Source organism: Saccopteryx bilineata, chromosome 3 (assembly GCF_036850765.1).
Source record: "Saccopteryx bilineata isolate mSacBil1 chromosome 3, mSacBil1_pri_phased_curated, whole genome shotgun sequence".
Classification (NCBI taxonomy): domain Eukaryota; kingdom Metazoa; phylum Chordata; class Mammalia; order Chiroptera; family Emballonuridae; genus Saccopteryx; species Saccopteryx bilineata.
The window spans coordinates 90,518,213-90,545,322 of record NC_089492.1 but is presented as its reverse complement, the minus strand read 5'-3'; the positions used below and the strand labels follow the sequence as shown (position 1 = coordinate 90,545,322).

At 39.8% G+C, this 27,110-nt stretch overlaps 1 protein-coding gene across 2 annotated transcripts in view; it reads right to left on the bottom strand.

Annotated features, from left to right (window-relative positions):
• The window catches only part of TTC27 (tetratricopeptide repeat domain 27), a 161,871-nt gene that overhangs the window by 2,740 nt on the left and 132,021 nt on the right, over nt 1-27,110 (bottom strand). For both annotated transcript variants that reach the window (XM_066266883.1, XM_066266884.1), the window contains 5 exons: nt 25,609-25,707; nt 22,081-22,133; nt 16,732-16,897; nt 3,814-4,011; nt 2,444-2,555 (listed from right to left, as the gene is read on the bottom strand). In XM_066266883.1, coding sequence (XP_066122980.1) covers nt 2,444-2,555; nt 3,814-4,011; nt 16,732-16,897; nt 22,081-22,133; nt 25,609-25,707 — 628 coding nt within the window. The remainder of the gene's footprint in view (nt 1-2,443; nt 2,556-3,813; nt 4,012-16,731; nt 16,898-22,080; nt 22,134-25,608; nt 25,708-27,110) is intronic.

The window sequence follows — 27,110 nt, the reverse complement described above, 5'->3', positions numbered from 1 at the left end:
GCTGATGGATACCTAACTTACATCAGAAACAGCTATGATTCTTTTCTCAATCCTTTATTTTCATTCTGAGAAAAACAAAAATAGAGCAAAAAGACAAACATACACTCTAGTTGTCCTCTTCCTCAATCCCATTTTCGAAAGGCATTTAAGATAAAAATGAGAAACAGACAAAATAGATAGAAAGCCAGACAGATAGGGATTTAGAGAGAGAGAAAGAAGCTGCTATTTCAAATCACTGTTTCAAATTGAGAAGGGCAGTGTTTCCTCTGGGCATATTGTAGTTAAAATGCAAAACTATTATTTTTAAAGTTCCCGGATGACAAAGAAGGACCAAACTTCTGCCAGCCCTTTCCCAGAAAACAGAAGAGCTGAGACTGTAAGTGAATACCCTGCAGACAGTACAGATGGTGCACAATGACAACATTGTCACGAAAGGTCTCTGACACTATGTAGAGATTGCAGTATCTTATCAAGCTTTCTGAAGCACAGGGCTACTCTTAACAATGGCAATCCAATAGGGAATAATGATGAAGAGATATTTTTAAGGTTTATTTTCTTTTCAGAATTGGGTAAAGTGGAGAACAAAGTTGGGGAGAAAGATAAAAATGAGGGGAGAACAACAGAGAAATTCAGCTCATTCTCCCCTGACAGGCTTGACACCGCCACTTAGTGATTACAGAAAATCTCTTGGCTTTGTTACATGGCCAGCTGTTCACAGAAATGTTCAGGGTTGGCCGGGTGAGGTAGGTAAATTCTTCAAAGCAAATCACACACTGCTATAATTATGTACATAACACAGCTTAGCATGGGTTTCCCCTAACATAGCTTGGGTTTCCCCAAACACAAGGCCAGAGGCATGAGGCCTGAACTCCATCGGCCCACCCACCGCGAGACCAGCACAAGCCACCTCACGTCCAGCCACCCAGACTGCCCTCGCCCTGGTCCCTCGCAGTCATGTCAGGCTTCTCCGCACTGAATCCCCGCTGCCTCTTCTGTCAAGGGGTAGGTGGCCCAGGAACTCGGATAATTATATATTCTTTATCAGTGATCACAAGGCCATAAGTAGAATTATTAATTACTGAACTCACTTCTAACTTGTTTGAATATTGTTACTTCTTTAAAAGCAAGTTAAACTTTATCCCTGTTCTTCATTTTTCTCCTTTTAGTTTGAGTCCCTTAGCATACTGCTCAGACCTTCTGCCCAGAAGAAACCAGGTGAGGGTAAGAAACAAGGGATTAACATTAAAACATGTGTAAGACACTGGTATTTTTAAAGTGTTCTATTTTTAAAATTATGTTTTCCATGTATGTTTATGTTTTCATTTATTCTTCCTAACTCCAGTTGGCTGGTATATCTCCATTTTGCCAGTGAGAGAGCTAGGGCTCAGAGAAGTTAAGCAACTTATTAGAAGTCACCCAGCAAGTATGTGGTGAAGCAGATCCCAGGGCTTAGGTCTCCCTAATTCTAGAGCTCTGCCCTTCTCGCTGCCCCTCACTGGCTCCCTATTCCCTGTAACTATTAGTTGCAGAAGAATTTCGGAGGACTTGACTGGTTCATAGTCCCTGTGATTCAGTTCTTAATATTGTGGCTTCATCATTTTATTTGAACTGCAGTCCCAGGGCATAACATACCCATAATCAAATATGAATATAAAAATACATCACTATGCCCTGGCCGGATAGATCGGTTGGTTAGCATTGTCCTGAAGCACAGAGGCTGTGGGTTTGATCCCTGGTCAGGGCACATATAGGAACAGATGGATGTTCCTGTCTCTCTCTCTTTCTCCCCTTCTTTCTTGCTAAAATCAATAAATAAAAGTTTTTTAAAAATACATCACTAAATTTAACTGGTACATTTTTCATCAATGCAAATAATTTAAAGCAGCCTTTATCTGGAATAAACTTACCCCACAGGTATGCAACTTTATATAGAACATTCACCCTCCCCTTAAACACCATCCACTATATTTCTCAAAGGTATTTGATTATATTTTTAATTTCTTTTATATATGCCACAGCTCTTTGTATATTGTTATGTATTCCAGAAGAGCTATATATTTTATGAATAACTATTTTCATCTATAAAGGAAGAGTGTGGGTCAGAAAAGTTAACAGATATCCTTTACACTACATAATCAATACAAGCAGACTCTGTGTGACGTGAAAGTTAAATACAGTTGTAAAGGTATTTCATATCTCTAAAGCTTCTAATACCTGTCACTCATTCAAACAGTATTTAAGCCTCTTTCATACTTCTTCCTATTGTTCAAAAGTGCTGCTACATAATAGTTGGTCTATAAATGTTTGCTGAATTAAATAAAATTTCAATATAATGAAATAATCTAAAATTATTTGTAATGAAACTTTGCTTTTGACTAACACATGCTCTTATCAGTAAAAATACATGAAAATGTGCCATTGATGCAAATGTGGCATCAAGTACCGTGTGCAAGTCCTAAGGCTCTCTGAACCACTTCCTTAAAGGATGCACTGTCTTTCTCCCAACAACTGGACTGTATGTCACATTTGTAGGCCTTAGAGAGATACTGGAACGCCTGAGGAAAGAAAAAAGAACAACATTCAGAATAACAAGGAGAATTCACATTTCAAATTCTGCTTCCTGGAAGTCAGACGGAACTCACTGCAGCCAGAAACCCAGACCTGGGCGGCCAGCACGGCTCTTGTTCTCATCCGAGGGTAGAGGTGCACATTCAACAGTGAGAGGCCGTGAAAAGAAATCAAACGATGTCTATGGATCGAGACACTGCCCTCCAAACAGAAATATATAAATGCCAATTTGGAAATCTACAAGGACACATATTTCTCTACCATTTGTAGCCATCAGCTTAAGAGGCCAAGAGGATGAGGGGTTAGCTTGGTGAAACAACAGAATTGTTGGGAAGTGTGTAAACTCACAGATGTTTGAAACTCTTTCACAACCTTCTTCTTGAGAGAGAAGTCACAGGTCAGAGAATTCAGAGTGGCCTGAGCCCCACACAGACAAGGGAGCAATAGCTGAAGACGCCGAGGAAGGGTGGGGAGCAGGAGTGGGAGTGTGTGTGTGTGCGTGTGCGTGTGCGTGTGCACGCGCGTGTCTGCTCTCTGGCTGACAAGGCACAGCGAGAGGCCAGCTCGGAGGACTGAGGCGGAGAGCGGCTAGGAATCCCTCAGATCAGCGGTACTGTGGCTAATTCTGAACTCACACAGGACGACACTTGATTTGTTGTGGAAGTTTTGATAAGAACACAGCAGTTATTCCAACCTTGGAAACTCTGGCGGCTCCTGTAAATTCTCAGATAGGAGGCCGAAGACATAACTGGCATGTAAGGGGAGCATCGGTGAGACGGGCCGGGCAGCCTTTGCCACGCGTTCGTTTCATGTTCAGACTTTAAAAGCCCTTCTCTGATATGCTTATCTAGTTCCTTTCTCTTTTTCCCTTTCCTGGTCTCCATTTCAGAGTCACAGACGCCCTCGTCCTTGCGCCCAGTGTCCCCTAGGCCTCAGCAGTGAGCTGCGGAGCGCACCACGGGCGCCAGCTGTCGGCCGCAGCCTGGCGGGCAGGGGAGCAGCCAGAGAGCAGGCAGGAACAGAGGACAATCATGTAAGAAGAATTCATGGACAGAGGAAAGACGAATGCTTACAAGTCTTAACCTGCCCACCCGTCAAGGTGCTTACGTTAAAGACTGAATCAAAACTGAAAACTTGAGCCTATTAATCTTATCTTTCATATCATTAAACTTTTCCTCCAACCATCAAGGAAGCAGACCCACTACACACACGTTCAACCCAGAGCCAGGAGTGAAGAAGACTTACCTTTTCATTGTCCTCAGGCCTGTCACTCTGCCCGTTCCCGTATACCTGGGCGTACAGCCTCCAGATGTCTCCGTCATTTGTCACTCTGGAAGTCACTCTGCCAAACAACTCCTGCAGCTTTCCTCTGAGGCTGGTTGCAACACCTCCGCTGTGATCCGGCAGCCCATCAATCACGGCCCTCACCAGGATTTTAAGGACCTTACAAAATGCACAGAAAAAACTGGTAAGCTGGAAACAATCAAACAATAACAAGAAGCAAAAGGCCACCATCACCATCATTAACTACAATGACAACCTTGTGAAACCTGTTAGAATATCATCCTTGCATTTTTTAAAAATAGAACAAAAGGCCTGACCTGTGGTGGCGCAGTGGATAAAGCGTCGAACTGGAATGCTGAGGTCGCCGGTTCGAAACCCTGGGCTTGCCTGGTCAAGGCACATATGGGAGTTGAAGCTTCCTGCTCCTCCCCTCCCTCTCTCCCCCCTTCTTTAAAATAAATAAATAAAAAAAATTTAAAAATAAAAATAAAAAAAATAAAACAAAAGTCAAGCCACGCTGACCGGCTCTCCAGAGCTGCATGCTGAACCCCCTCTGGTGTCCCTTTCCAGGCCCCCTGAGGGCTCTTCTTTCGCAGGCACAGTGTGTGTGCCCCTTCTCCTCGCCCCAAGCGCTCTCTCTGAAGGACCTGACCCGCACCTGTAGCTTCACGTTTCACTAAGTCTACTCTGAACATGTCAGCACAGCCTCAGCTAGACTCCTCTCCAGAGCTCCATGACTGTGCGCCCCATTCCTTCCAGCGTGGTCCACCAACATCTCCCACTCCATCTATCCGAGAGCGAGACACAGATCCCAGTCCCCCCTTCCTTAAAGAGGTCCTGACTCTTCCTAATTGTTGAATGACAAACTGCAAATGCATATTCCTTAGGCATGCAAGGTACCCAGAAAGTATCCCTTGTGCCTGACCTGTGGTGGCGCAGTGGGTAGGGCGTCGACCTGGAGATGCTGGGGTCGCCGGTTCGGGACCCTGGGCTTGCCTGGTCGGGGCGCATGTGGGAGTTGATGCTTCCAGCTCCTCCCCCCTTCTCTCTCTCTGTCTCTCTCTCTCCCTTCTCTAAAAATGAATAAATAAAATTAAAAAAAAAAAAAAGAAAGTATCCCTTGTCCTTCCAGCTACCTACCCCAGGTCCGTTCACCACTTAGCAACTTCTTGGCTATCTTGCTTCCATTAGTCTTTACACATTCTTGTCCAAATGCTTTAGATGCAGATAGATGGGATGAGCCCAATGCAGGTTACATTGTTATGACAAGGCACACTTGTCATATCTATATTAGACAATGTATCTCAAGGCCGCTTCCTAGAGGCATAGAAAGCGCATCCCCAATCATCGACTGCTGTGTGACAGGAAAGCAAAGACACCTGTATCCACTTCAAGAACCAGCCCGACCTTGCCCAAGGGCCGACAGCCCTGCATACTCAGGTATGCATCCTGGGCAGAGATGTCGATCCATCTTGGACTGAGATTCTGCATTTCTAACAAGGCCCAAGGTGATGCCAATGCTGATGGTCTGCTAACCACATGGAGAATAGCAAGGTTCCAGGAGAGACAGTGTCCACATCTCTATTCTTACTCTGGACTTTTGAGAGAGGACCACATATTGTCAGCTTATATCACCAGGGTCTAAGATAGTGCCTGGCATGCAGCCCTGACTCATTAAATACTTGTGCCTGAAAGAAAGATTGAATGAACACACTTCTTTCAGATAGTGTTGCTAATAGAAATGCAAGCGGTGTGTCACCTTGCTCACAAATCCCAATGCAGGCATGGGACACGGCCGAGGAAACGAGGCTCCTCTAGATAGTGAACACTTACAGGAATGCGAGCTCAGACTTACGGTCCTAATCACACATAGTGATAAAAGTCGGCAGGAGAGCATTCAACTGCGTTTTTTCTTTCTTATTTGGACAAGGTACATTATCTCTGCCTATAAATTTACATTACAATCCCACATGTGTAGTTTTAAATCTGAAAATAATGAAACTCATATTACAATCGCATTCATAGTTTTAAATCTGAAAATAAGAGCATAGAAGAAAGCGTGTGACCATGCACCCCTGTTTCAAGTGCTCATTCTGTAAACATTTCAAGAATTAACATATTTTGAAAGTGATGGTCTATTAAAACAGTTGCTAACAGGTAGAAATGAAACATACTAAATGAGAAAGATACTTTTTTTTTCTGGGATCTCACAGTTGGCCCACCATCCCAACCCCTCAGTGTAGCTTACATGATGGGCCAGTGGGGAGGAGAAAGCTTTTGACCTTCTTGCCAATAAAAACGGAGAGCTGTAGGGCTGGCCTCTGAGAGGAAAAGCTGGTGTGTGTGTGTGTGTGTGTGGTGTGTGTGTGTGTGTGTGGTGTGTGTGTGTGTGGTGTGTGTGTGTGTGTGGTGTGTGTGTGTGTGTGTGTGTGTGTGAGTGTGAAGGGAACTGCCGAAGGGGAGGGAGATGGAGTGTCGTGTGTTAGGGGGCAGGGTACGAGAAGGGAACTGTAGGTAGGCAGACACCAAACACTGCTACCTCACTCACATGCAGACGCCAACCGAGGACAGTGGGCCCTCAAACAGGAGTGGAAGCAATGAGAAATTTGTTCTTATACTCTCTAACAGCAGGTTTAATGGCAGGTTAAATAGCTGGATCTAGAGCTTAGAACAGGGGTCTCAAACTCAACTCAGCATGTGGGCCGCAGAGCAAGATCACAGCCGTTCGGTGGGCCGCACTAGGTCTACAAAAGGCAACTGTTACGCAACACTTTTCTCACTGCAGTTGAAAACAAAAAAAAATCAGTACAACAAGCACAATCGTACATGCAGTTTACTCAGTGTCACAAAACGACCAGAAACTGTAGTTCGCATCACAACTGCTGTTAACTAAGCTAATATCTAGCTAGGATGCTAGAGAAATGAAAAATACAAGTAGGCCCCTAGGCTTACTTAATTTTATCCAAAATATTTTGAACTTCGTGGATTAGTCTGCGGGCCGCACAAAATTGTTCGGCAGGCCGCAAGTTTGAGACCCCTGGCTTAGAAGAAAGTTCCACATGGAGGAATAGATAAGAGAAGTCATTCATGGCCAAGGTACATGTTGCCTAAAGAGATTATGTTGGGTAAGAAGCAGACTGAGGATAGAATTTTAATGGAAAGACATTTACAAGGAGGGAAAATGAGCAGGGGCCTGTGCACTGACAAGACTACAACGGAGTCTGACCAGGTGGTGGCACAGTGGATGGAGCGTCGGATTGGAATGTAGAGGACCCAGGTTCAAGACCCCGAGGTCGCCGGCTTGAGCATGGGCTCATCTGGTTTGAGCAAGGGGTCACTTAGTCTGCTGTAGCCCCCCCGGACACAGCACATATGAGAAGTAATCAATGAACAACTAAGGAGCCGCAATGAAGAACTGATGCTTCTCATCTCTCCCCCTTCCTGTCTATCCTTATCTGTCCCTCTCTCTGTCTTTCTTTGTCTCTGTCTCTGTCTCTGTCTCTCTCTCTCTCTCACACACACACACACACACACACACACACACACTAAAAAGGAGTCTCAAAAAGGTGGGAGACGGTGATGCCATAGAAACCAGGGAAGGAGCAGACAAGGAGAGCACGTCCACAGATCAGGATGGGAGATGACACGGGATCTGGCAATGACAGGGGCTAGTGACTATGCAGAGATAAAGCAGAATGAGGAGGGCAGGAGAGATTACAATTTTAGATAAGAGGTTTAAAAAGAGAGAGAAAAACATGAAAACCAAGACAATTATTAACATCATTAAAAAAAAAAGCAAAGCATAATCATAGTGTCCTGTAATACCCATTTCAAATATTATTTGTGTAGGTATAAACATTAACAGAAAACAGTCATTTAACAAAAATTAATTAATTTAAATACATTGGGATAAGAAAAGAAAGTAGCAGAAATGCTGGTATAAGAGTTAAGTCTTCATTTGCTATAATAGGAAGTCAATTGATAATACCTAAATTTGGTAAATAAAAACAGCAGTCTATAACTATTATTAAGAAATATGAAAATGTGTCCCTGGTTGGTTGGCTCAGTGGATAGAGCATCAAGCTGGTATGCAGATGTCCCAGGTTCAACCAGACTGTGTACCAGTCAGGGACACAGGAGAAGCGCCCATCTGCTTCTCTTCTCTTCCCTCTTCCCTTTCTCTCCTTCTTCCCCTCCCGCAGCCAGTGGCTCAGTTGGTCCAAGGGTCAGCCTCAGGCTCTGAGAATAGCTTGGTTGATTCGAGCATCAGTTCCAGATAGGGGATGCCGATGGATCCTGGTTGGAGTGCATGCAGGAGGCTGTCTCTCTATCTTGCCTCCTATCACAGAAAGAAAAAAGAAAGAAAGAAAGAAAGAAAGAAAGAAAGAAAGAAAGAAAGAAAGAAAGATGAAAATATACAAATGGAAAAAGAAATACTAAAGGGCTTCTCCCCTTTAGGTAGAAGGATCTTGAAAAGTTGGAAGAGGTAGAGTAGGAAATTGCTGTTTTTTGTTATAAGCGTTTTACTGTTACTTAATATAAAATTGTATGTATGTGTTATTTTAATAAAATAAAATTTTAAGGTTTTTAAAAAATTCAGTGAGAAGAAGGGAGGCAGAGACAGACTCTCACATGCACCCCAACTGGGATACACCCACTAGGGGGTGATGCTCTGCCCATACAGAGTGTTGCTCCATTGCTCAACAACCAAGCTCCTCTTAGTGCCTGAGCCAAAGACCATGGAGCCATCTTCAGTGCCCAGGGCCAACTTATTCCAATCATGCCATGGCTGCAGGAGGGGAAGAGAGAGAGAGAGAGAGAGAGAGAGAGAAAGAGGAGGAATGGAGAAACAAATGGTCACTTCTCCTGTGTGCTCTGACCAATAGTCGAACCCAGGACATCCACACACTGGGCTTATGCTCTACCACTGAGCCAACCAGTCAGAGAAAAATTTCATTTTAAATAGAAAAAAGGCAAGGATAAATACCTTCAAAGATTGGCAAAGACGGAAAAATAATGGCAACATGAATAGTCATTAGATTTTACTTTAACTCCTTGGCATGTGTGGGCTGATGGGGAGGGTATGGTGGGGGCTTGGAAACCCTGGTATCTGACTTGTGCTCTGGGGGCTGGTTACACAGGTGTGTTGACTCTGTGAAAACTCTTATGTTTACTAATGATCTATATACTTTTCTATATGTGTACTATATTTTAACAAAAGTTAATTAAAAAGTTGTTTCCTGCCAATAAGAAAGCCCAAACTGAAGGGGGAAATAGAGTTATTAAAATATATTAACAAATGAAGCAAATATGTAATCTTAAAGAATGGTTTGAGAGTGATAACAGAATTATTTTTAAAAAACCATTAGAGTAATTTAATAATTAACTGATTAACCTCATTTTCCTCCCACTAACTAGTGAGAAAAATCACATTCTAGTTATCTAGACTAACTACAGAAGCAGTAACTTTTAATAAATATTTACCCTTCTTTAGAAAATAGATGTTTGTAACTTAAAAGGAGCAAAGGGTGCCGCAGTGCAACTTCTTTGATAAATGAATCACCAAGGAGGAGAACTGCCCTTGGGCAGTCCACAGAGTTTAACAGCATTACAATCCTTTGCATCATCAGAAGTGAAAAAAAAATTCAAACAGATAAGAGCTTTTTTCCACTGTAAACTGGATAAAAATTGGTAAATTGGTATAATTGAACATACCAGTAATAATTAAAACTATAACTTACTAGGAGTGTAATAACTGGCTAAAGGGTAGAATATTAAAGTTTAAGAATTTAGAGATAAAACAGTTCTTGGGGAAAGAGGATCCGAGATACGGCCACTTGGCTGGCTTGCCCATAGAATGAGATAAGGACAAAGAACTTGCAGTTCAACGCAGTGGCGTTCCATCTCCCTGAACAGCAAGTACTGAAGGGCAGGTAGGTCTAGAGCAGAGAGGAAGATACAGCAAGTTGCTCAAGTCCACTATAAATATGGGGGAGGGGCTAGAAAGTTGGTAACAGCAGTAATGAGGAAGATTTTCTGTCTACTAAATCACAGAACAGTTGTATCAGGAGTCAACATTCACACAAAGAGCTTTGAAAACTGTAAAGCAATATAAATCTATGAAGTCTCATGATTATCACTGACCCTCCATTACCTCCCTCTGTCAGAAGTGGACAGCAAAATCCTCACTGTTGGCCCACTCTCTATGTGCCCTTACAGTTACTCATGGTTCAAAATAGACCTAAAACAACAGAATCCACGACATGGGATCTGCCCTCAATAATCCCTACTACCTGCTCGGACTGCTCGCTATGTGAACCTGATTTCACTTAGTTCTCACAGTAACCCTAAGAAATAAGTACTTTACTACCCCCCACTTTGCAAAACACTGAGGCATGAGAAGTAAATGAACTTCTTCAAGGTCATATAGCATGAACACCAGGGATATTTGACTCCTGACCTTTGATGAAGATGATGATAAGACATGTGTCATGATTAAAAATGTTCTCTCTGTCTGACCAGGTAGTGGTACAGTGGATAGAGCATTGGCTTTGAATGCAGAGGACCCAGGTTCAAAACCCTGAGGTTGCCAGCTTGAGCACAGGCTCACCTGCTTGAGCACGGAGTCACCAGCTTGAGCGTGGGATCACAGACATGACCACATGGTTGCTGGCTTAAGCCCAAATATTGCTGGCTTGAAGCCCAATGTCGCTGGACTGAGTCCAAGGTCACTGGCTTGAGCAAGGCCTTGGTCAAGGCACATATGAGAAAGCAATCAATGAACAAATAAAGAATCGCAGTAAAGAATTGATATTTCTCGTCTCTCGACCTTCCTGTTTGTTCCTGTCAATTCCCCCTTGCTAAAAAAAAAAAAAAAAAAGTTTTCTCCACCCCCAAGTTCATAAAAAATATTTACCGGCCCTGGCCGGTTGGCTCAGCGGTAGAGCGTCGGCCTAGCGTGCGGAGGACCCGGGTTCGATTCCGGCCAGGGCACACAGGAGAAGCGCCCATTTGCTTCTCCACCCCTCCACCGCGCTTTCCCTCTCTGTCTCTCTCTTCCCCTCCCGCAGCCAAGGCTCCGTTGGAGCAAAGATGGCCCAGGCGCTGGGGATGGCTCTGTGGCCTCTGCCCCAGGCGCTAGAGTGGCTCTGGTCGCAACATGGCGACGCCCAGGATGGGCAGAGCATCGCCCCCTGGTGGCCAGAGCGTCGCCCCTGGTGGGCGTGCCGGGTGGATCCCGGTCGGGCGCATGCGGGAGTCTGTCTGGCTGTCTCTCCCTGTTTCCAGCTTCAGAAAAATGAAAGAAAAAAAAAATATATATATTTACCATATTTTCTTTTAGTGCTTTCACGGTTTTACTTTCTCATTAATAACGACGATAATGACAATGATGATGACAGCAGCTCTAGCACTTAACATGCGCCAGGCACATACCATGTCCTTTACATATATAATCCCGAGTAATCCTCACCACAGTCCTGTGAGGTAGGTACTATCCACCCCCATTTTATGAAACGAGAAAAGGAAGTGGTTGAGGTAACTCGCTCCAGATCTTTCAGCTAGTGATTGGCAGAGGCAGGCGACCTCACGCTGTCCAAGCCCAGAATCCATGCTCTCACCTACAACACCATCCTGGTTACCAAGGCATTTCAATTTAAATATTTTATCCATTTGCTTTTATTTTGATTTAAAAATGCCACAGTTTTTGGTCCCAAATGCTTGGCCAACTATTTCAATACATATTGAATACTCTAATTTTATCCCACAGATTTAAATGCCATCTTTATCATATACTAAATTCTCACACTTACTTGAGTCTGTTTCTGAGTCCTTTATTCTGTCCCATCTCATTCCTGCAGCAGATGTTAACTCTTTATATAACAAAGATATTATTAGAGTTTTATCTATTTGTTACAAATATTTTTGTCACATATTTTTTTAATGAAGTCATAAAAATTCCTTTAAGCTTTCTTTTCTTGTTTCAAAGTTTAGGAAATTTACTAAGCATCTACTTCTATTCCTAATCTTTCTATGAGATGAAAAATATTTAGCATATATTTAGTTCTTTTGGAATTCACTTGGTATATCATAAAATCATCTAAGTATATTTTTTGAGTCTGTTAAAAGGAATTTCTTTGTTCTCAGTATAAACAGCCCTGTAGTGCCTCACATCCTACCTAACCAATGTCACCTGATTCCTGGTAATGACTGTAATGACTTCTAAATCCCTAACCTGCACCTTCATTCATTTTGAAAAATGAAGCAGAACTTTTGTTTCATTCTCTATCCTAAGCCTATTCCTCACATCCACGAGCCATGCTTGGGGATACAGTGAGCAGAGAATGATGGTGGGGAACTATCGCTAGCCCCTGACAGGAGGTGACTTTTTTTGCGTGGAAAAGCAATTCTAGTATAAATGCTGAAGAGCCCCCACAAAGAGAAAAGCACTGTAACAGCCCTCTTCACCAACACAAACCTTGAAGTCCCTGGCCAAATCTCACTGAAATCTTGGCTGAAAGCACAAGGTGTTGGCCTGAGGTCTTCGAAGCAGGAAGGAATTGGGTTGCCATAGGTCCAGTTACAAAACTGTCCAGGAGGGCTTGACCAAGTGGTGAAACAGTGGATAGAGCGTCGGACTGGGACGTGGAGGGCCCAGGTCGAAACCCAGAGGTCGCTGGCTTGAGTGTGGGCTCATCTGGTTTGAGCAAAGCTCACCAGCTTGAGCCTAACGTTGCTGGCTTGAGCAAGGGGTCACTTGTTCTGCTGTAGCACCTCGGTCAAGGCACATATGAGAAAGCAATCAATGAATTAAGATGCCGCAACGAAGAATTGATGCTTCTCATTTCTCTCTTCCTGTTTGCCTGTCCCTATCTGTCCCTCTCTCTGTCGAAAGAAAGAAAGAAAGAAAGAAAGAAAGAAAGAAAGAAAGAAAGAAAGAAAGAAAGAAAGAAAAAGAAAGAGAAAGAAAGAAAAGAACCTGTTGTCCAGGAGGACTCCAGCCAGTAATGCAGCCATTCCCTGCCTCCCCAGCTTGGCTAACACCCTGCTCCACTGCAAACTCTCCAAAGAACGTGCCCTGTTTCCTGGTCTGATAACCCTGACCCTTCGCTTCCCCAAACCTTGGTTGTCAGGGCGAGAAAGGCAATTGAACACTTCTTCAGGAAAACAAAAGAACAAAAAACCTTAGCATATAGAAAAAGCACACACAGAATTTGAGCCTGGAGAATTTTACCACTTGTTAGCTGTGAAGCTCAGCCACTATCAGTTCACCTTGCTGAACCTCACACACTTCAGCAGTGGAATGGAGACAATACCTATTTTACAGAGACAGAATTTGTATAATACATATCCTTTCTAACCCCTCTTGTTTTCAGGTAATGCTCAGCCACCACTTGTTCTTAACACTTCGGTTTGGTTGGAGGCCTGCTCCACACACATCAACACTACCCCCATCCTTCCCCCAAAGAAAACCCCAAGGAGAAAGCCACACAAAGAACACGAATATAAGATAATACAGAGTGTATGATTCTACTTATATGACATTCAGAAAAAGCGGAGTTGAACTGTGGTGACAAATCACAAAGGAGCTGCCGCTGTGGGGGAAAGGTGGTGCTTCAGCTGACCAGAAAGGGCACCAAGACCTTCCTGTGCGGATGGAAGTGTTCCGGATCTGTGAAGTGGTTATATAAGAATACGCAATGTTCGCCTGACAAAGCAGTGGGCACAGTGAATACAGGGTGGGACTTGGATGTGGAGGACCCAGGTTCGAGACCCCGAGGTCGCCAGCTTGAGCGTGGGCTCATCTGGTTTGAGCAAAGCTCACCAGCTTGGACCCAGGGTCACTGGCTCGAGCAAGGGGTTACTCAGTCTGCTGTAGCCCCCTGGTCAAGGCACATATGAGAAAACAATCAATGAACAACTAAGGTGTCACAACAAAGAATTGATACTTCTCATCTCTCTCCCTTCCTGTCTGTCCTTATCTGTCTCTCTCTCTGACTCTCTCTGTCTCTGTCAGAAAAAAAGAATGCATAATGTTCAAAACACATCAAACTTACACTTAAGATCTGTGCATTTTGTTATATATAAATTATACACCAGTTTGAAAAAACTTTGTTAGAGCTCACAAGCACATTAACATGATGAGGAAATGTACTTTTTGACATAAATCTTCCCACAGACTTTAAGTCAACAGAAAGAAAAAAAGAGGCACGCCTACATGATTCCTAGCTTCAATTCCCACCAGCCACATGACGGACTGGTCAAGTTTTACAATATAACTTCCCTGGGTCACAAGTCATCAGCTGTAAAATGAGGACTATTTAGTATCCTCCTCAAATACTGCTTGTTCCATGAAAGGTCACCCATGTTAAATTCTAGAAACACAGCACTCACTAAGTTAATCCCCTTCACTTTTCTTCCATTTATAAACAGCAAATGGCGCATAATAATGCAATATTTAAATTTTTTTTCCTAACATGTCAAGTTATCAAAGAAGAAGGAAAAGGGAAAGGAGGATAAAGGGGGTGAGGGTGGACAAAAAAAAGGAAAAAAAGGAAAGAAAAGAACAAATTAGCATCAGAATTTACCCTGAGGAAAGAAGTATGAACATATACAAGGACTACGAGGGAATTCATGGCATAGTTTACAATGGCAGAAAACTGAAAAACTGAAAGTTGGTTTTATGACAGATTAATAAAAAGCAGATAATCCAGATATGAATATAGATATGTACTACTGTAGAAAAGCATTCCTGACATATTAATCCACACATTTGTCAAAATTAAGACATAGAAAGGCAGGAAATGAAACGGTAGTATATCCTTTCATTCTTACTACAAATAGTGAAAAGAGAATCATTTGTAGCTAATTTACCTTGTATCTGTATTAAAATGAGTGTGAATTCACACACACACACATATTAAAATGACAAAATCACATCTATAGAGAAGTAGAAAAAAATAGGTAAAAATTTTTTTTAAAGGATATTAGAATAGAATAGGGTCAGGTACTGTCAAACATAAGAATATCAGAGTGTTTTTGAAAGATACCTGTTGCTGAACTTACAGTCAAATTAAGTTAAATTTTTTTAGCCAAGATAAAAATAGTCCAGACAATCTATCAATTGTCTCAGTCTATGCTGATGAGTTGTCACAAAGCATGATGACAGAAATATGCAGTGAAGCTAAATATGACCGAGCCCCTCACTAGCCATCAAGCCTTTCAACCACTATGGAGTGATTCTGCCCACACCGGCCTGAGACTAAACATTGCCATCAGCATTCTGTGATACTTCTAAAGGAAGTTATTAATACAGCCCAGTGTAAACTGAAAATTATTTCATTGTGGCTTTCTCCATCTGAACACTCGACAGTTCTCTCTGATAAGGTGCGCTCCAGGTCACAATCTGACCTGAGACAGTCACTGGTTATCTAGCCCTCATGTTCTCAGTAACATTTCCCAAAACCAATATAAAAATTTAACCTATCTGAATGCCCTCTTTGGAGAAGTTTCTATTCAAATACTTTGCCCACATTTTTTAATTGTGTTGTTTGAGTTCTTGGTGTTGAGTTTTATAAGTTCTTCATATATTTTTTAAATTAACCTCTAATCAGATGTATCATTGGCGAATACATTCTCCCATGCAGTGGGCTGCCTTCTCATTTTGCTGATGGTTTCTTTTGCTGTGCAAAAACTTTGTAGTTTGATGTTGTCCCATTTGTTTGTTTTTTTGTTTCCCTTGCCCAAGGAGATATATCGGCAAAAATAATGCTACGAGAGATGTCTGAAAGTTTACTACCTATGTTTTCTTCTAGGATTTTTATGGTTTCATGACTTAATGCTCAATATCACTAATCATCAAAGAGATCCAAATAAAAACCACGATATCATCTCATACATGTCAGGATGGCTATCATTAATAAATCAACACATAACAAAAGGTGGCGAGGATGTGGAGAAAAGGAACCCCTTGTGCTCTCTTGGTGGGAATGCAGACTGGTATAGCTACTGTGGAAAGCAGTATGGAGTTACCTCAAAAAATTAAAAATGAAATTGCCTAAGATCAAGAGATTCCACCTCTGGGAATATATACAAAGAAACCAAAACAGTAATTCAAAAGAACATATGTATCTATTAGATGCTATTTCTGGTGTTTTTCATAAATCCAAATTCACCATTTTAAATAGCACATGTTCATTATTGCAAATAAAGTGTTATATTTTCAAGCCCCTGACTTTGAATTAACCTTCCCACCCTTTGTCTTTGTTACACTGTTTTCAACCACAGTTAAACCCACATGGTCTTGTGTATTTAATCCTATTGAATGACAAACACAGTGGCTTCAAGTCCCCCATATTTTCTGAAAGTATATGGTATTTTTTGTACTGTGTTAAAAGTCAACCGGTTTTGATTTCATCTCGCTAAGAAGAGAATCATATCATTAAATATTGCAAAGAAAATGTTAGTCCTCATTTCTATATTATTCAAATAGCCTGAAATTATGCAGTAAATGTTTGTTCAATGAGTGAATACATGAATATAGAACTTACTCCAGCTATTACACTGACATAACCTACATAATAAATAACACAAATATCCTTCTATTTAGTTTCTGCAGGCTGACTATATATATAAACCACATATCAGATTTATATAACAGGGTCACAGTAATATTTAGTCTATGATTACACAAACATTTCACATTGGAATGCCTGAATTAATATGTAACTAAGAATATTTGATTATAGGAAAAAACACCCTTTAAGTGTATTACAGGTAATAATAAAATTTTCCTGTTTATACTCAAGGAAATAATTTCTATCCTTTAATCAAGTATTAATACCAAACACAAACTGAAATAATAAAATATTAATATCATACCTGAACATCTTTGTATTTGTCTCTTAAATCCAATAGCCGGTGATAAGCTTTAATGGCTTCTGAAAATTCCCCAACATCAATACAAGTGAGAACGTAGTTTTCCCAGATCTGCCAATGTTCATAGTTGCACTTGAGGGCTTCTTGTAAAGTTCTAAAAGCTTTCACTCTATTGAAGGCCAAAGTTGAAGGAGAACAATATCAATAACCATAGCTAAATAAACCATAGCTAAGAATACAAAATGTTGATGTGGACTGTCTACCAGTCCATAATCATTCATGTTAATAAACAGAATTAGAAGCCCAAATAACCCCAAAGCACCTCAAATTTCCCTAAAAATTTTTTAAAATTTTAATAGAAGCAGGAAATTACAAAACAAAAAATAAGTAGATCTAAAGCAAGAATAGGGAGATGTAAATAAAAAACAAATAGAAAATTTGGAATTGAAAGAAACATTAGAACAAACCAAAATACCTCAATAGGTGACAAAAACTAGACTGCATACAGTTAAAGAGAGGAGCGGAATTGGAAGATAATAGTGAGGAATTCATACAGAATTCAGAATTAAAAGTAAAAGAGTGATAAAGAAACAGAATGAGAGATAAGCCTCCAACATACACTTGACAGGCATTCGTCCCAGAGGAAACAAATGCAGAAAATGTCAGGATACTACATTTGAAAAGAACTAGCTGAGCATTTCCCAGGACTAACAAAGACCTAAATTCTATAATCAAAAGTATATTCTGCATGCTGAGCATTATAAAGATAAAGCAATACCTAGGGAAACTGTGCGAAATTGCAGAACATAAATCAATCCCAAAACCTACAAACTAATGACAATTAGAGAATAGCAGATATTAAGTTAGCAACAAAAAATGGTAGAAGACTATTTTTGAATACTGCCTTTGAAATGCTGAATGAAAATATCATATTTCCCCACGTATAAGACGCTCCCATGTATAAGACGCACCTTAATTTTGGGGCCCAAACTTGAAAAAAAAAGTATTACATAAAATTATTGAACTCAAGTTTTATTTATCATAAAATTCATACAACTCCTCATTACTGTCAAAACTCCCATCCATTAGCTTGTCCTCATCTGTGTCTGATGACAAATCAGTCTTCATATATTGCCTCGTCCTCAGTTCCAACTATGGCATTTGAAATGCCACAACCACTCTATAAGATACACCCAGTTTTTAGACCCTAAATTTTTCCGAAAAGGGTGCATCTCATACATGGGGAAATATGGTAATTTTCAGCCTAAAATTTTACAAGCTAAACATACCACTCAAGAGTAAATGTAAAATCAAACATTTTCAGATATACAAGAACTAAGAAAATTTACCTCTTATTGGCCCTAACTTAAAAGCACTACTAAAGAATGCCCTCATGAACAATGTTGAGAACAGAAATTAATTATGTCAGTAAATTTGATTGGGAACAAAAATTGAGTTATGTTTAAAAAAAGTAAAATTATATATATATATATATATATATGGACCATAGTCTCTGCAATTAAATAAGAAATCAACAGTCAACAGTTTAAAAATTATACATTCTTCTAAAAAAACACACAGTGGGTGGAAGAAAAATAAATTCACATTAGATAGTACAAAATATTTAAAAATTAATGAAAGTACCATATATCACCATAATGCAGGATATAGCTGAAGCAATATTCAGAAGGAAGTTTGTAATCTTATATGCATTAATTATGACATGAAAGATAGAAAATAAATTAGTTAAAACATTCATCTTAATTTGTTATAAATAGAACACCAAATAAATTTAAGAAATAGATAAGAACAACATTAAGAAAAAAAAATAAAGAATAACTAAACCAAAATCTGGCTCTTTGAAAACAACTAATGAAACAGACAAGTGGCTAACTATATTCCACTTAGAATGAAAGAAAAATGGCATAAATAAGATTAATAATTTTTAAAAATCATAAGAGAACACTATGGGCAAATTATACAAACTGAGCTAAAAGTCAATAGACATTAAAGTAAGGATAGGTAGTGTTACAGGAAGGTTTACAAAACTCATGGAATCCTTGTCCTTTACCAGCCACTTCAGAAAATAGAGAAAGACTTTTAAAAACTTGTTATTGACAGGAAATGAACAGATTTCCATGCCAATTATTCTAGAAGTTAAACATCTCAGTAAACAAAAAGATTCTTTTTTAGTTTTTTTAAGTTTTTTTTTCTTCTTTTCCAAGTGAGAGGAGGGGAGATAGAGAGACAGACTCCCATATGTACTCCAACTGGTATCCACCTGGTAATTCTCATGTGCGGCTGATGCTCTGCCCATTTGGGGCCATGCTTGCAACTGAGCTATTTTTAGCACCTGAGGTGCAGGCTCCACAGAGCCATCCTCAGTGCCTGGGCTGATGCACTCGAACCAATTGAGCCATGGCTGTGGGAGGGTAAGAAACAGTGAGAGAGAGAAGGGGCTTTGGAGGGGTGGAGAAGCAGATGGGTGCTTCTCCTGTGTACCCTAACTGGGAATCAAACCAGGACATCCACATGCCAGGCTGATGCTCTACCACTGAGCAAACCTGCCAGGGCACAAAAAAGCTTCTTAATGCTTTACTCTGCTGACTGGACAAAGATTGTAATTCTCTTATAGGTCACAAATATTTTACTAGACAATTCCAGTAACCTTTTTCAAAGGTATGCTATCAATTTCCCTTTCCAATGATCATTTTGACTTTGTTAACTTCAGATGACAAGATCCACCTCCTTTCTCCACTGGGCCTCAGAGTGTTTTGTCAACGTCCCTCTCTCTTTGATGCCTTCAAGGCAAATTTTGGAGGGGATGATGGTGGCTCCTCTGGCCATCCCAGGCCAGTGCTCTGAGAATCACCCCTCTTAAGCATTTGGAAAAAAGTTGCCCATATCGTCTAATTTTTCCCAAGTCATACAAATCATTTGATCAATCTCTAATATATCTATGGTATCAAAATAATTTCCTTACAATTAAGTCCTTGATAAAAGTCAATTCACTATAGTTTTTTATTCTCTGCATTAAACAATTTACACCTTAAGTTATGAAATCTATTAATTCATTCATCCCTTGGCCCACCTTCTTTTATAGATAAAAATGAAAGTACCCTTACTCTAACACTTCTTCAAATTCAGCCATAAATTGTTTCTATGGGATTTTTTCCCTTTTTCCCTTTCTCTACTACACTCCCTGTGCCCACTCCCATGTGACAGCAACAACCTCAGACAGTGGTGAGCTGAGACACCCAGTCCTCCCATCCACACAGGGGGCGAAGTTATCCTACTGGAAAAGACTCAATAAGCAGCAATCCATGCAAGCAAGCTGATTTTTTTCCTGTATGTCCTCCCACCCTCTAATTGCAATTTCTTGTCCTCAAAATTTTTGCAGTGCAATTCTTTTTCAATAAATATGGCTTTTTTATAAGGAACATCAATGTAGAATTCACTTTTCACACCCACAATGTTAATGACACTGCACGATGGAAGTTATATAGGAAGATGGGAAATTTCCCCACAGGACTGGTGACATAAGTGAGGGACAGAACGTCAATGGGAATCAGGTACAACAGAGAACAGAACTTTTATGAAGAACCTTGTGATGGCAAAGGGATATAGACATGGTAGCTTAAAAAGTCACTTTAAGGCATGGAACTCTTTTGAGAGGAGCAGTAACAATTAGCCTGAGTCAAAATTTAGTTCTGTCTAGAGGAGCAGCAATGAAAGGAAAGACTAAAAAGCAAAAAATAAAGGAGTGATTTACCTCTGACCTTACAACCCCACTTTTACACAAAAACCTGTTCATGGAGCTGCGTGAAGACAAGAAAACATCCAAAAGAAGTTGAGAAACAATGTGTAAAAGCATCTAAGAGAGAAATCTTGGGCTAAAAGACAAGGTTGGGCATTGGGAGACTCTCTACATACAAAATTATCAGGGTAAAAAAATAAAAAATAAATTATCAGGGTTACTAGAAAAACAGGCTGAGATCATTCTACAACTATTGTATGATAGGGACTTCCCTCGCCCCTTACTTTCATTCGAAAGGGTCTCTAGTGAGTTTTAACACAATCAGTTGCAATCAAGAACATAATATTATTTTCTGAAGAGAATAGTAGAAAAATAGTACTTTATTTTTGTAGACTGTCATCCAAGAGCAGCGAAAACATTCCATGATCTCAATGCAGTGTGGATTTAATGATATCTTTAGTAGTATCTTGTGAATCCACAAAGAAAAACTAAATTAAGGCCAAATAAAAATAGAAATAGAGCCATCCTTGAACCATGTACTAAAACCGTGGTCACAGCAGTCCTTGTCCTTGCCCTTCCCGTCACTGTTGACTTGGCTCAAGCCCATCATGTTGGTTGTCCCATTACAAACGGGCATCGCCCCTTCTTTTTCCAGTCGAGCTATCTCCTGCCTGGATTGTTACAACAGCTGTCTCCTAACTGGCTCCGCAGCCCCAGCTTCCTCTCCAGTCTGTCCCACACACTGCCATCAGATAAACCTTTTCCTAAAGCTTCTTTCTCCATGAAACTCCCCACTGAAATCTTGGCCCCTTATTTCCAACAGAACAGTCTCAAGCTGATAGTCAGATAATCAAAGCATACTGCAATTTGACCCCACATGACTTTTCCAAACTTACTACTCACTACAGATCTCACTGTAGTCTATACTTGGATTTTTTTACTTCCTGTCTCCTAAGGTGTTGTGTTCACCCCTGTCACTCTGCATTCGATCAAATTCCCCTCACCAGAAAGGTTTTCCTCTGTGCCCTCTACCCATTCTCCAAATTTTAGCTCAATTCCAATATTGTCTCAGAAGCATCTATGAATCAGGACTGTACACACACTCTCTTTTGAGACATCTGGCACAGAATGAAGTGTTCTACAAATATCACCCACTATTATTATCACCCTCATTGTATCTCTCACTTAATGTTTTACTACATACTACCTATATTGTTAATCAATTTTTTTAATACTATGGCATAATGTTTTATTTTTTAAACCTACACTCCCTAAAGACATTGGTTCACATTTCTATTTCTCAATAATGTCTAGTACACAGCAAGCAATCAATATGAATTTATCAGTTGAGTTGACCAACTACAAGGCATGCCTGCTTTTATCATGTCATGAAATTTAGGATGCAAAACTTCAGTAGCAAATAAAGATTTCAAGTAAGATTTCTTATTTTATTGCATATTAAATGTTTTCAAAAAATAAACTACATTTAGAAGTCAAACAATGATAGGGCACAATGTTTCAGTATTCAGTTGAAGAAATTCTCATTTATTTTAGAAGCAAAGTTCTTCATACTTGTCTGATGTATCAATACTTACTTTTGTTTTAATCGGATATAGGAAGTCGATAAATTGTTCCAAGCCTCAGCATTCTGAAATGACAGAAAACCCAGTTAGAGACTATTCTCATTTAGGCAAAATAATTGCTACAGCCAAAAATATAACCTATTTTCCTAGTCCAAAATGTGTTCCTTACAAAACAATTTTCACTAAGGTGTGTATAAAGGTGTATGAGGAAATTAAATAAACTAAATGTAACTTTTATAATTTAGCATGAAAAACTCACAAGAACAGTCAACAAATTGCTATCACTGTCAAAGCCCTAATTTGGAATTTAATACTTTATTTCCAGGTTATATTTACAAAATAGTGGGACAATTTACAACACAATTTACACATGACATAGATTTATTGCAAACCCAAGACAATGGAGAATATTGTCTCTCCTATCTAAAAGGCTCTGCTATTTTACAATCACCCCTCAGCAGATAAAAGAATGAAGGAGAGTGTGTTCTCCAGTGTTATTCCTAAGCATTTCATTGAACATATTTTTCTCCCTACTCCTCTATACAATAATAAAAATAAATTAAAACTTTCATATAAATGTTGATTCTAACAAGAATAATATAAATATACTCCTCTTTGATCTACTTTTTATAAAATACAGATTATATAAATCTCAAGTTCCATACACATGATGTAAAAAATAAATGGCAACGCACCTTTGCTCTCAGGCATAGCACAGTTAGCACAGACCAGTCTTATCACCATAAAAAGCTACAAACTGAACAAAACTTAGGACACTGTGTTTGAGAAGCTGGACAACAGGCTGACTTACAGGACTGTGATCCTTGAGAAGGAATAAACAACTCAAGCATCTCAATCCACCTAGGCTTCTAATTCAGAGGCACTTATAGAAAGATAGAAACCAAACAAAGCTCAGCAAGTCTATGAGATGAAGAAGAGATCAGAGTGCAGGACTGAAAAGGTGGCTGGAATTACAGGACAGAATACCAGGAAAGAGAGAGCTGCAGAGAATAAGTTCCAGAAATCTCCATAAGCATCTCATGGAGCCCTTGGCTGAATACTAAGCTATCCATGTGCAGAGAAAATCTTCTTGCGGCCTGGCAGAGAACAACTACCAGAGAGCGGTGAGATGGATAGATGCCACACAGTGCTGGCAGTTATTCAAGTTCCGACTAATCAGAGTGGAGAATGCTTGAGGCATTAAGCACCCAGGGCATTAAGTACTGCCCCCAAAAGGTTATATCTTAAGATAAGGGTGATTGCAACCATAGAAAAAAGACAACTCAAGACCCACCCTAACAAAGATTAAAATAGAGCTGATCTACACCCAAGTAAACTAACCAAATGCCAAAGTAAAACACTATCATCCAAGGGAAGACAAATTAACCAAATAATAAAATAAAACTATGTCTTCTGCAGAAAAACCCAGAAACTCAACAATACAGCATCCACAATTAAAAACAACAACAACTGGTAGACATGCATGCAAATAAGCAGGAAAATTTAGCCATAGCCAAAGGAAAAACAATTAACAGACACAGAAATGAAAGAGATGTGAAAATAAGCACACAAGGACTTCAAAGCAGTTGTTATAAACATAATCAAAGAAATGAAGAAAACATGAACATAATAAGGGAACATAATTAGGGAATCTCAGAAGCATGAAAACTATAAAAACCAAATGAAAATTCTTGAACTAAAAAAAAAAAATACACAATCTAAAACGATGTTTAATTTTTTAATTGATATATAACAATGTATTGGTTTTAGGTTTCCAATTGGTTTTATATATGTATATATATATTGTGCAATGATTACCACAAGTTCAGTTAACATCCATTGTGACACATAGTGTGATGAGTTTAATGAATAAACTTAACAGCAGATTAGACATAAATATGACACCAAACGCATAAGCAACAACAGAAAAATAGATAAACTGGACCTTATCAAAATTAAACATCTATATACCTCAAAGGACACTACCAAAAAGTGAAAAACAACTTACAGAATGGGAAAAAAAATCTGCAAATCATACACCTGATATGGAACTTGTATCTAGGATATATAAAGAACTCGTACAACTCAACAATAAAAAAACAACCCAATTTAAAAATAGGCAAAGGACAGAAATATTTATCCACACATGATACATGAATGGCCAAGAAGCACATGGAAAGATGCTCAGAATCATTGGCCATCAAGGAAATGCAAATTGAAACCACAATGAGATACTACCTACAAGGATGTGTATAATCAAAAAGATATTGGTAAGTGTTAACAAAGATGTAGAGAACTTGAAGCCTCATACATTGCTGGTGGGAATCTAAAATGGTGCTTAGAAGACAGTCTGGTCGTTTCTCAAAATCGTGAACGCAGAGCTAACATATGAACCAGTTACTCTATTACTAGGCATCTGTCCAAGAAAAACAGGAACATAAATCCACACAAAAATGCGTAAATGAATGTGCAGAACAGTATAATTCTTAATAGCCCAAAAGGTGGCACAGTTCAAATGTCTATCAACTGATACACGAATAAATAACATATGATATGTACACACAATGAAATACATATTATTTGGCCATATAAATGAATGTAGTACTGATACATGTAACAGGGATGAACTATAAAAACATTAATCTAAGTGAAAAAGCCAGTTACAAAAAAAGCACATAGTGTAAGTGCCCAGACTAGGCAAATCCACAGAGACAGAACGTACTTGGGCTAGTGCTTACCTGGAGCTGGGGGTGGGGGGGTATGGAGTGGGGGTGGGATGTGTATGAGAGACATGCAGAGTGACCGCTAATAGGTACAGAGGTTTTCTTTTTATTATAATAAAAATGTTCTAAAACTGTGGTAATGGTTGCACAATTTTAAATATATGAAAATATAATTGAATTGTACATTTTAAATGAACTATAGGTCCATGAATTACTTACCATCTCAGTAAAGCTGTTAAGTACTAAAAGATTGTAAACTAAAAGAGCTTTCTAATAATGTAATTAAATAGGCAGCACATGTTAGTGCATGACAAAATCTACGTGAGACTTTATACTTCAGTGAAGTATGGTTTGAACTAAAAAAAACTGTTTTATCAAAATTATTTTCTAAATGAAACCATGAATAACTTAGCTATTATGAGAAGAAATTTATTTCTAAACTTTGTATTAGTATTTCTAGATTTATAAATTATAAATCTTAAGATGTGACCCGCAGTCACAGGTATATTTTCCTCCAACACAAAAGGAATTGCTGTTCTTTTTTTTTTAACATAAAACACATGAAAATTGAATTTTTCGGCCTTTATTTTCATTGTGATGAGAGCACAATATATCTACCCTCTTTATAAAAATTCAAGTGCACAATACAGCACTGTTAATTCAACTCAATGCTATACAGCAGCTCTCTAGAACTTACCTTGCATAACTGAATTTATATACCCATAGAAATTGCTATGTTGGACTACAGTGCAATTCAAATAACTTAGAGAATACTAACTTAGAGCTGTGATAAGGGAAGAAGACCAAACAAACTTACGTCGGGTTCTAGCGTCACACAGCGCTGAAATGCCTTTGCTGAACCTGCGTAGTCTTCCAAGGCCAGGTACGCACAGCCGAGAGAAAACCACACCCCGAGCTGCAAAGACCGAGAGTCAGTCATTCCAACATGCAGAGACATTTATGATATGTAATCTGAACATCATTTAAGATACTATCAACAAACACTATGGTCAAGTATACAAAGCTATATAATAAATATCTGCCTTACATTTTTTTTTTTTTTGTATTTTTCTGAAGTTGGAAACGGGGAGGCAGTCAGACAGACTCTGACGTGTGCCCGACCGGGATCCACCTGGCACGCCCACCAGGGGGCGATGCTCTGCCCATCTGGGGCATCGCTCTGTTGCGACCAGAGCCATTCTAGTGCCTGAGGCAGAGGCCACGGAGCCATCCTCAGCGCCCGGGCCAACCTTGCTCCAATGGAGTCTTGGCTGCGGGAGGGGAAGAGAGATACAGAGAGGAAGGAGAGGGGGAGGGTGGAGAAGCAGATGGGCGCTTCTCCTGTGTGCCCTGGCCGGGAATTGAACGCGGACTCCTGCATGCCAGGCTGACGCTCTACCACTGAGCCAAATGGCCAGGGCCTTGCCTTACATTTTATAAGAAACATAAATATATGGAAATTTAGCAAATGAAGATGGATTTTTCCATATAATTTTGAAAGCTAATATGACACTGAAAGCAGGTGTAGTATCAGTGTCTACCTTTTGCTGAGCAAGACCACTTGTTGTGTTAAACAAATTCTGTGAATGCAATGGAGAGCTCTGTTTACAAGCCCTGAAATTGTAAGTGTGGGATTAATCTAACGTTTTTATTGAGCACCAACTATGTAGAAAGCATACAAAGTATCAGCAAAGTATCAACTGATGAGTGTAACTTGAGGAGAAAAATTTTCCTACTCTTACTAAGAGTCAAACTGCTCTAGCCCGTATCTGCTTAGGCATGCCTGAAATAATTTAGAAAAGTAGGCTCGGAATCTCAAAATGGAAAGCCTGACTTAAGTCAATAGGATTGGCAAACACAAAGATTGAGAAAACAGGTAAGTTAGGAAGTAGCTATTGAAATTACAAAAGAAATATTTACTTCACAGGATTTCCTTAAAATTCAATAGTGTCTATCAAAAGGAAGATAAAACTGATAAAAATTCAATGAAATTAGTCAGAAATGCAGCGATTACAGTCCAGTTTGCCTGCCTTTCAGATACAGTCAGTAGGGCCAGCAGTGGCAGGCAATCCGCTTCTCCCTGGCCTCCAGGACAAAGGCAGTGAGCAGCAGGTAGAGTGGGTTGAACACTTGATGGTGGGAAAGGAAACAAGATGCTCAGTTATCTGTGCACCGCCTCCCAGAGGCAGAGTGAGAACTACCCCTATCTCCCTCCTCCCCAGCGATTCCCACAAAACTTGTTCCATTTGGCTACTCAAGGCCTGAAAGTTCTTCAAGCTGATCAAGTTTTTTTAGCCGGTAATTAGAGATAAGGCTTAG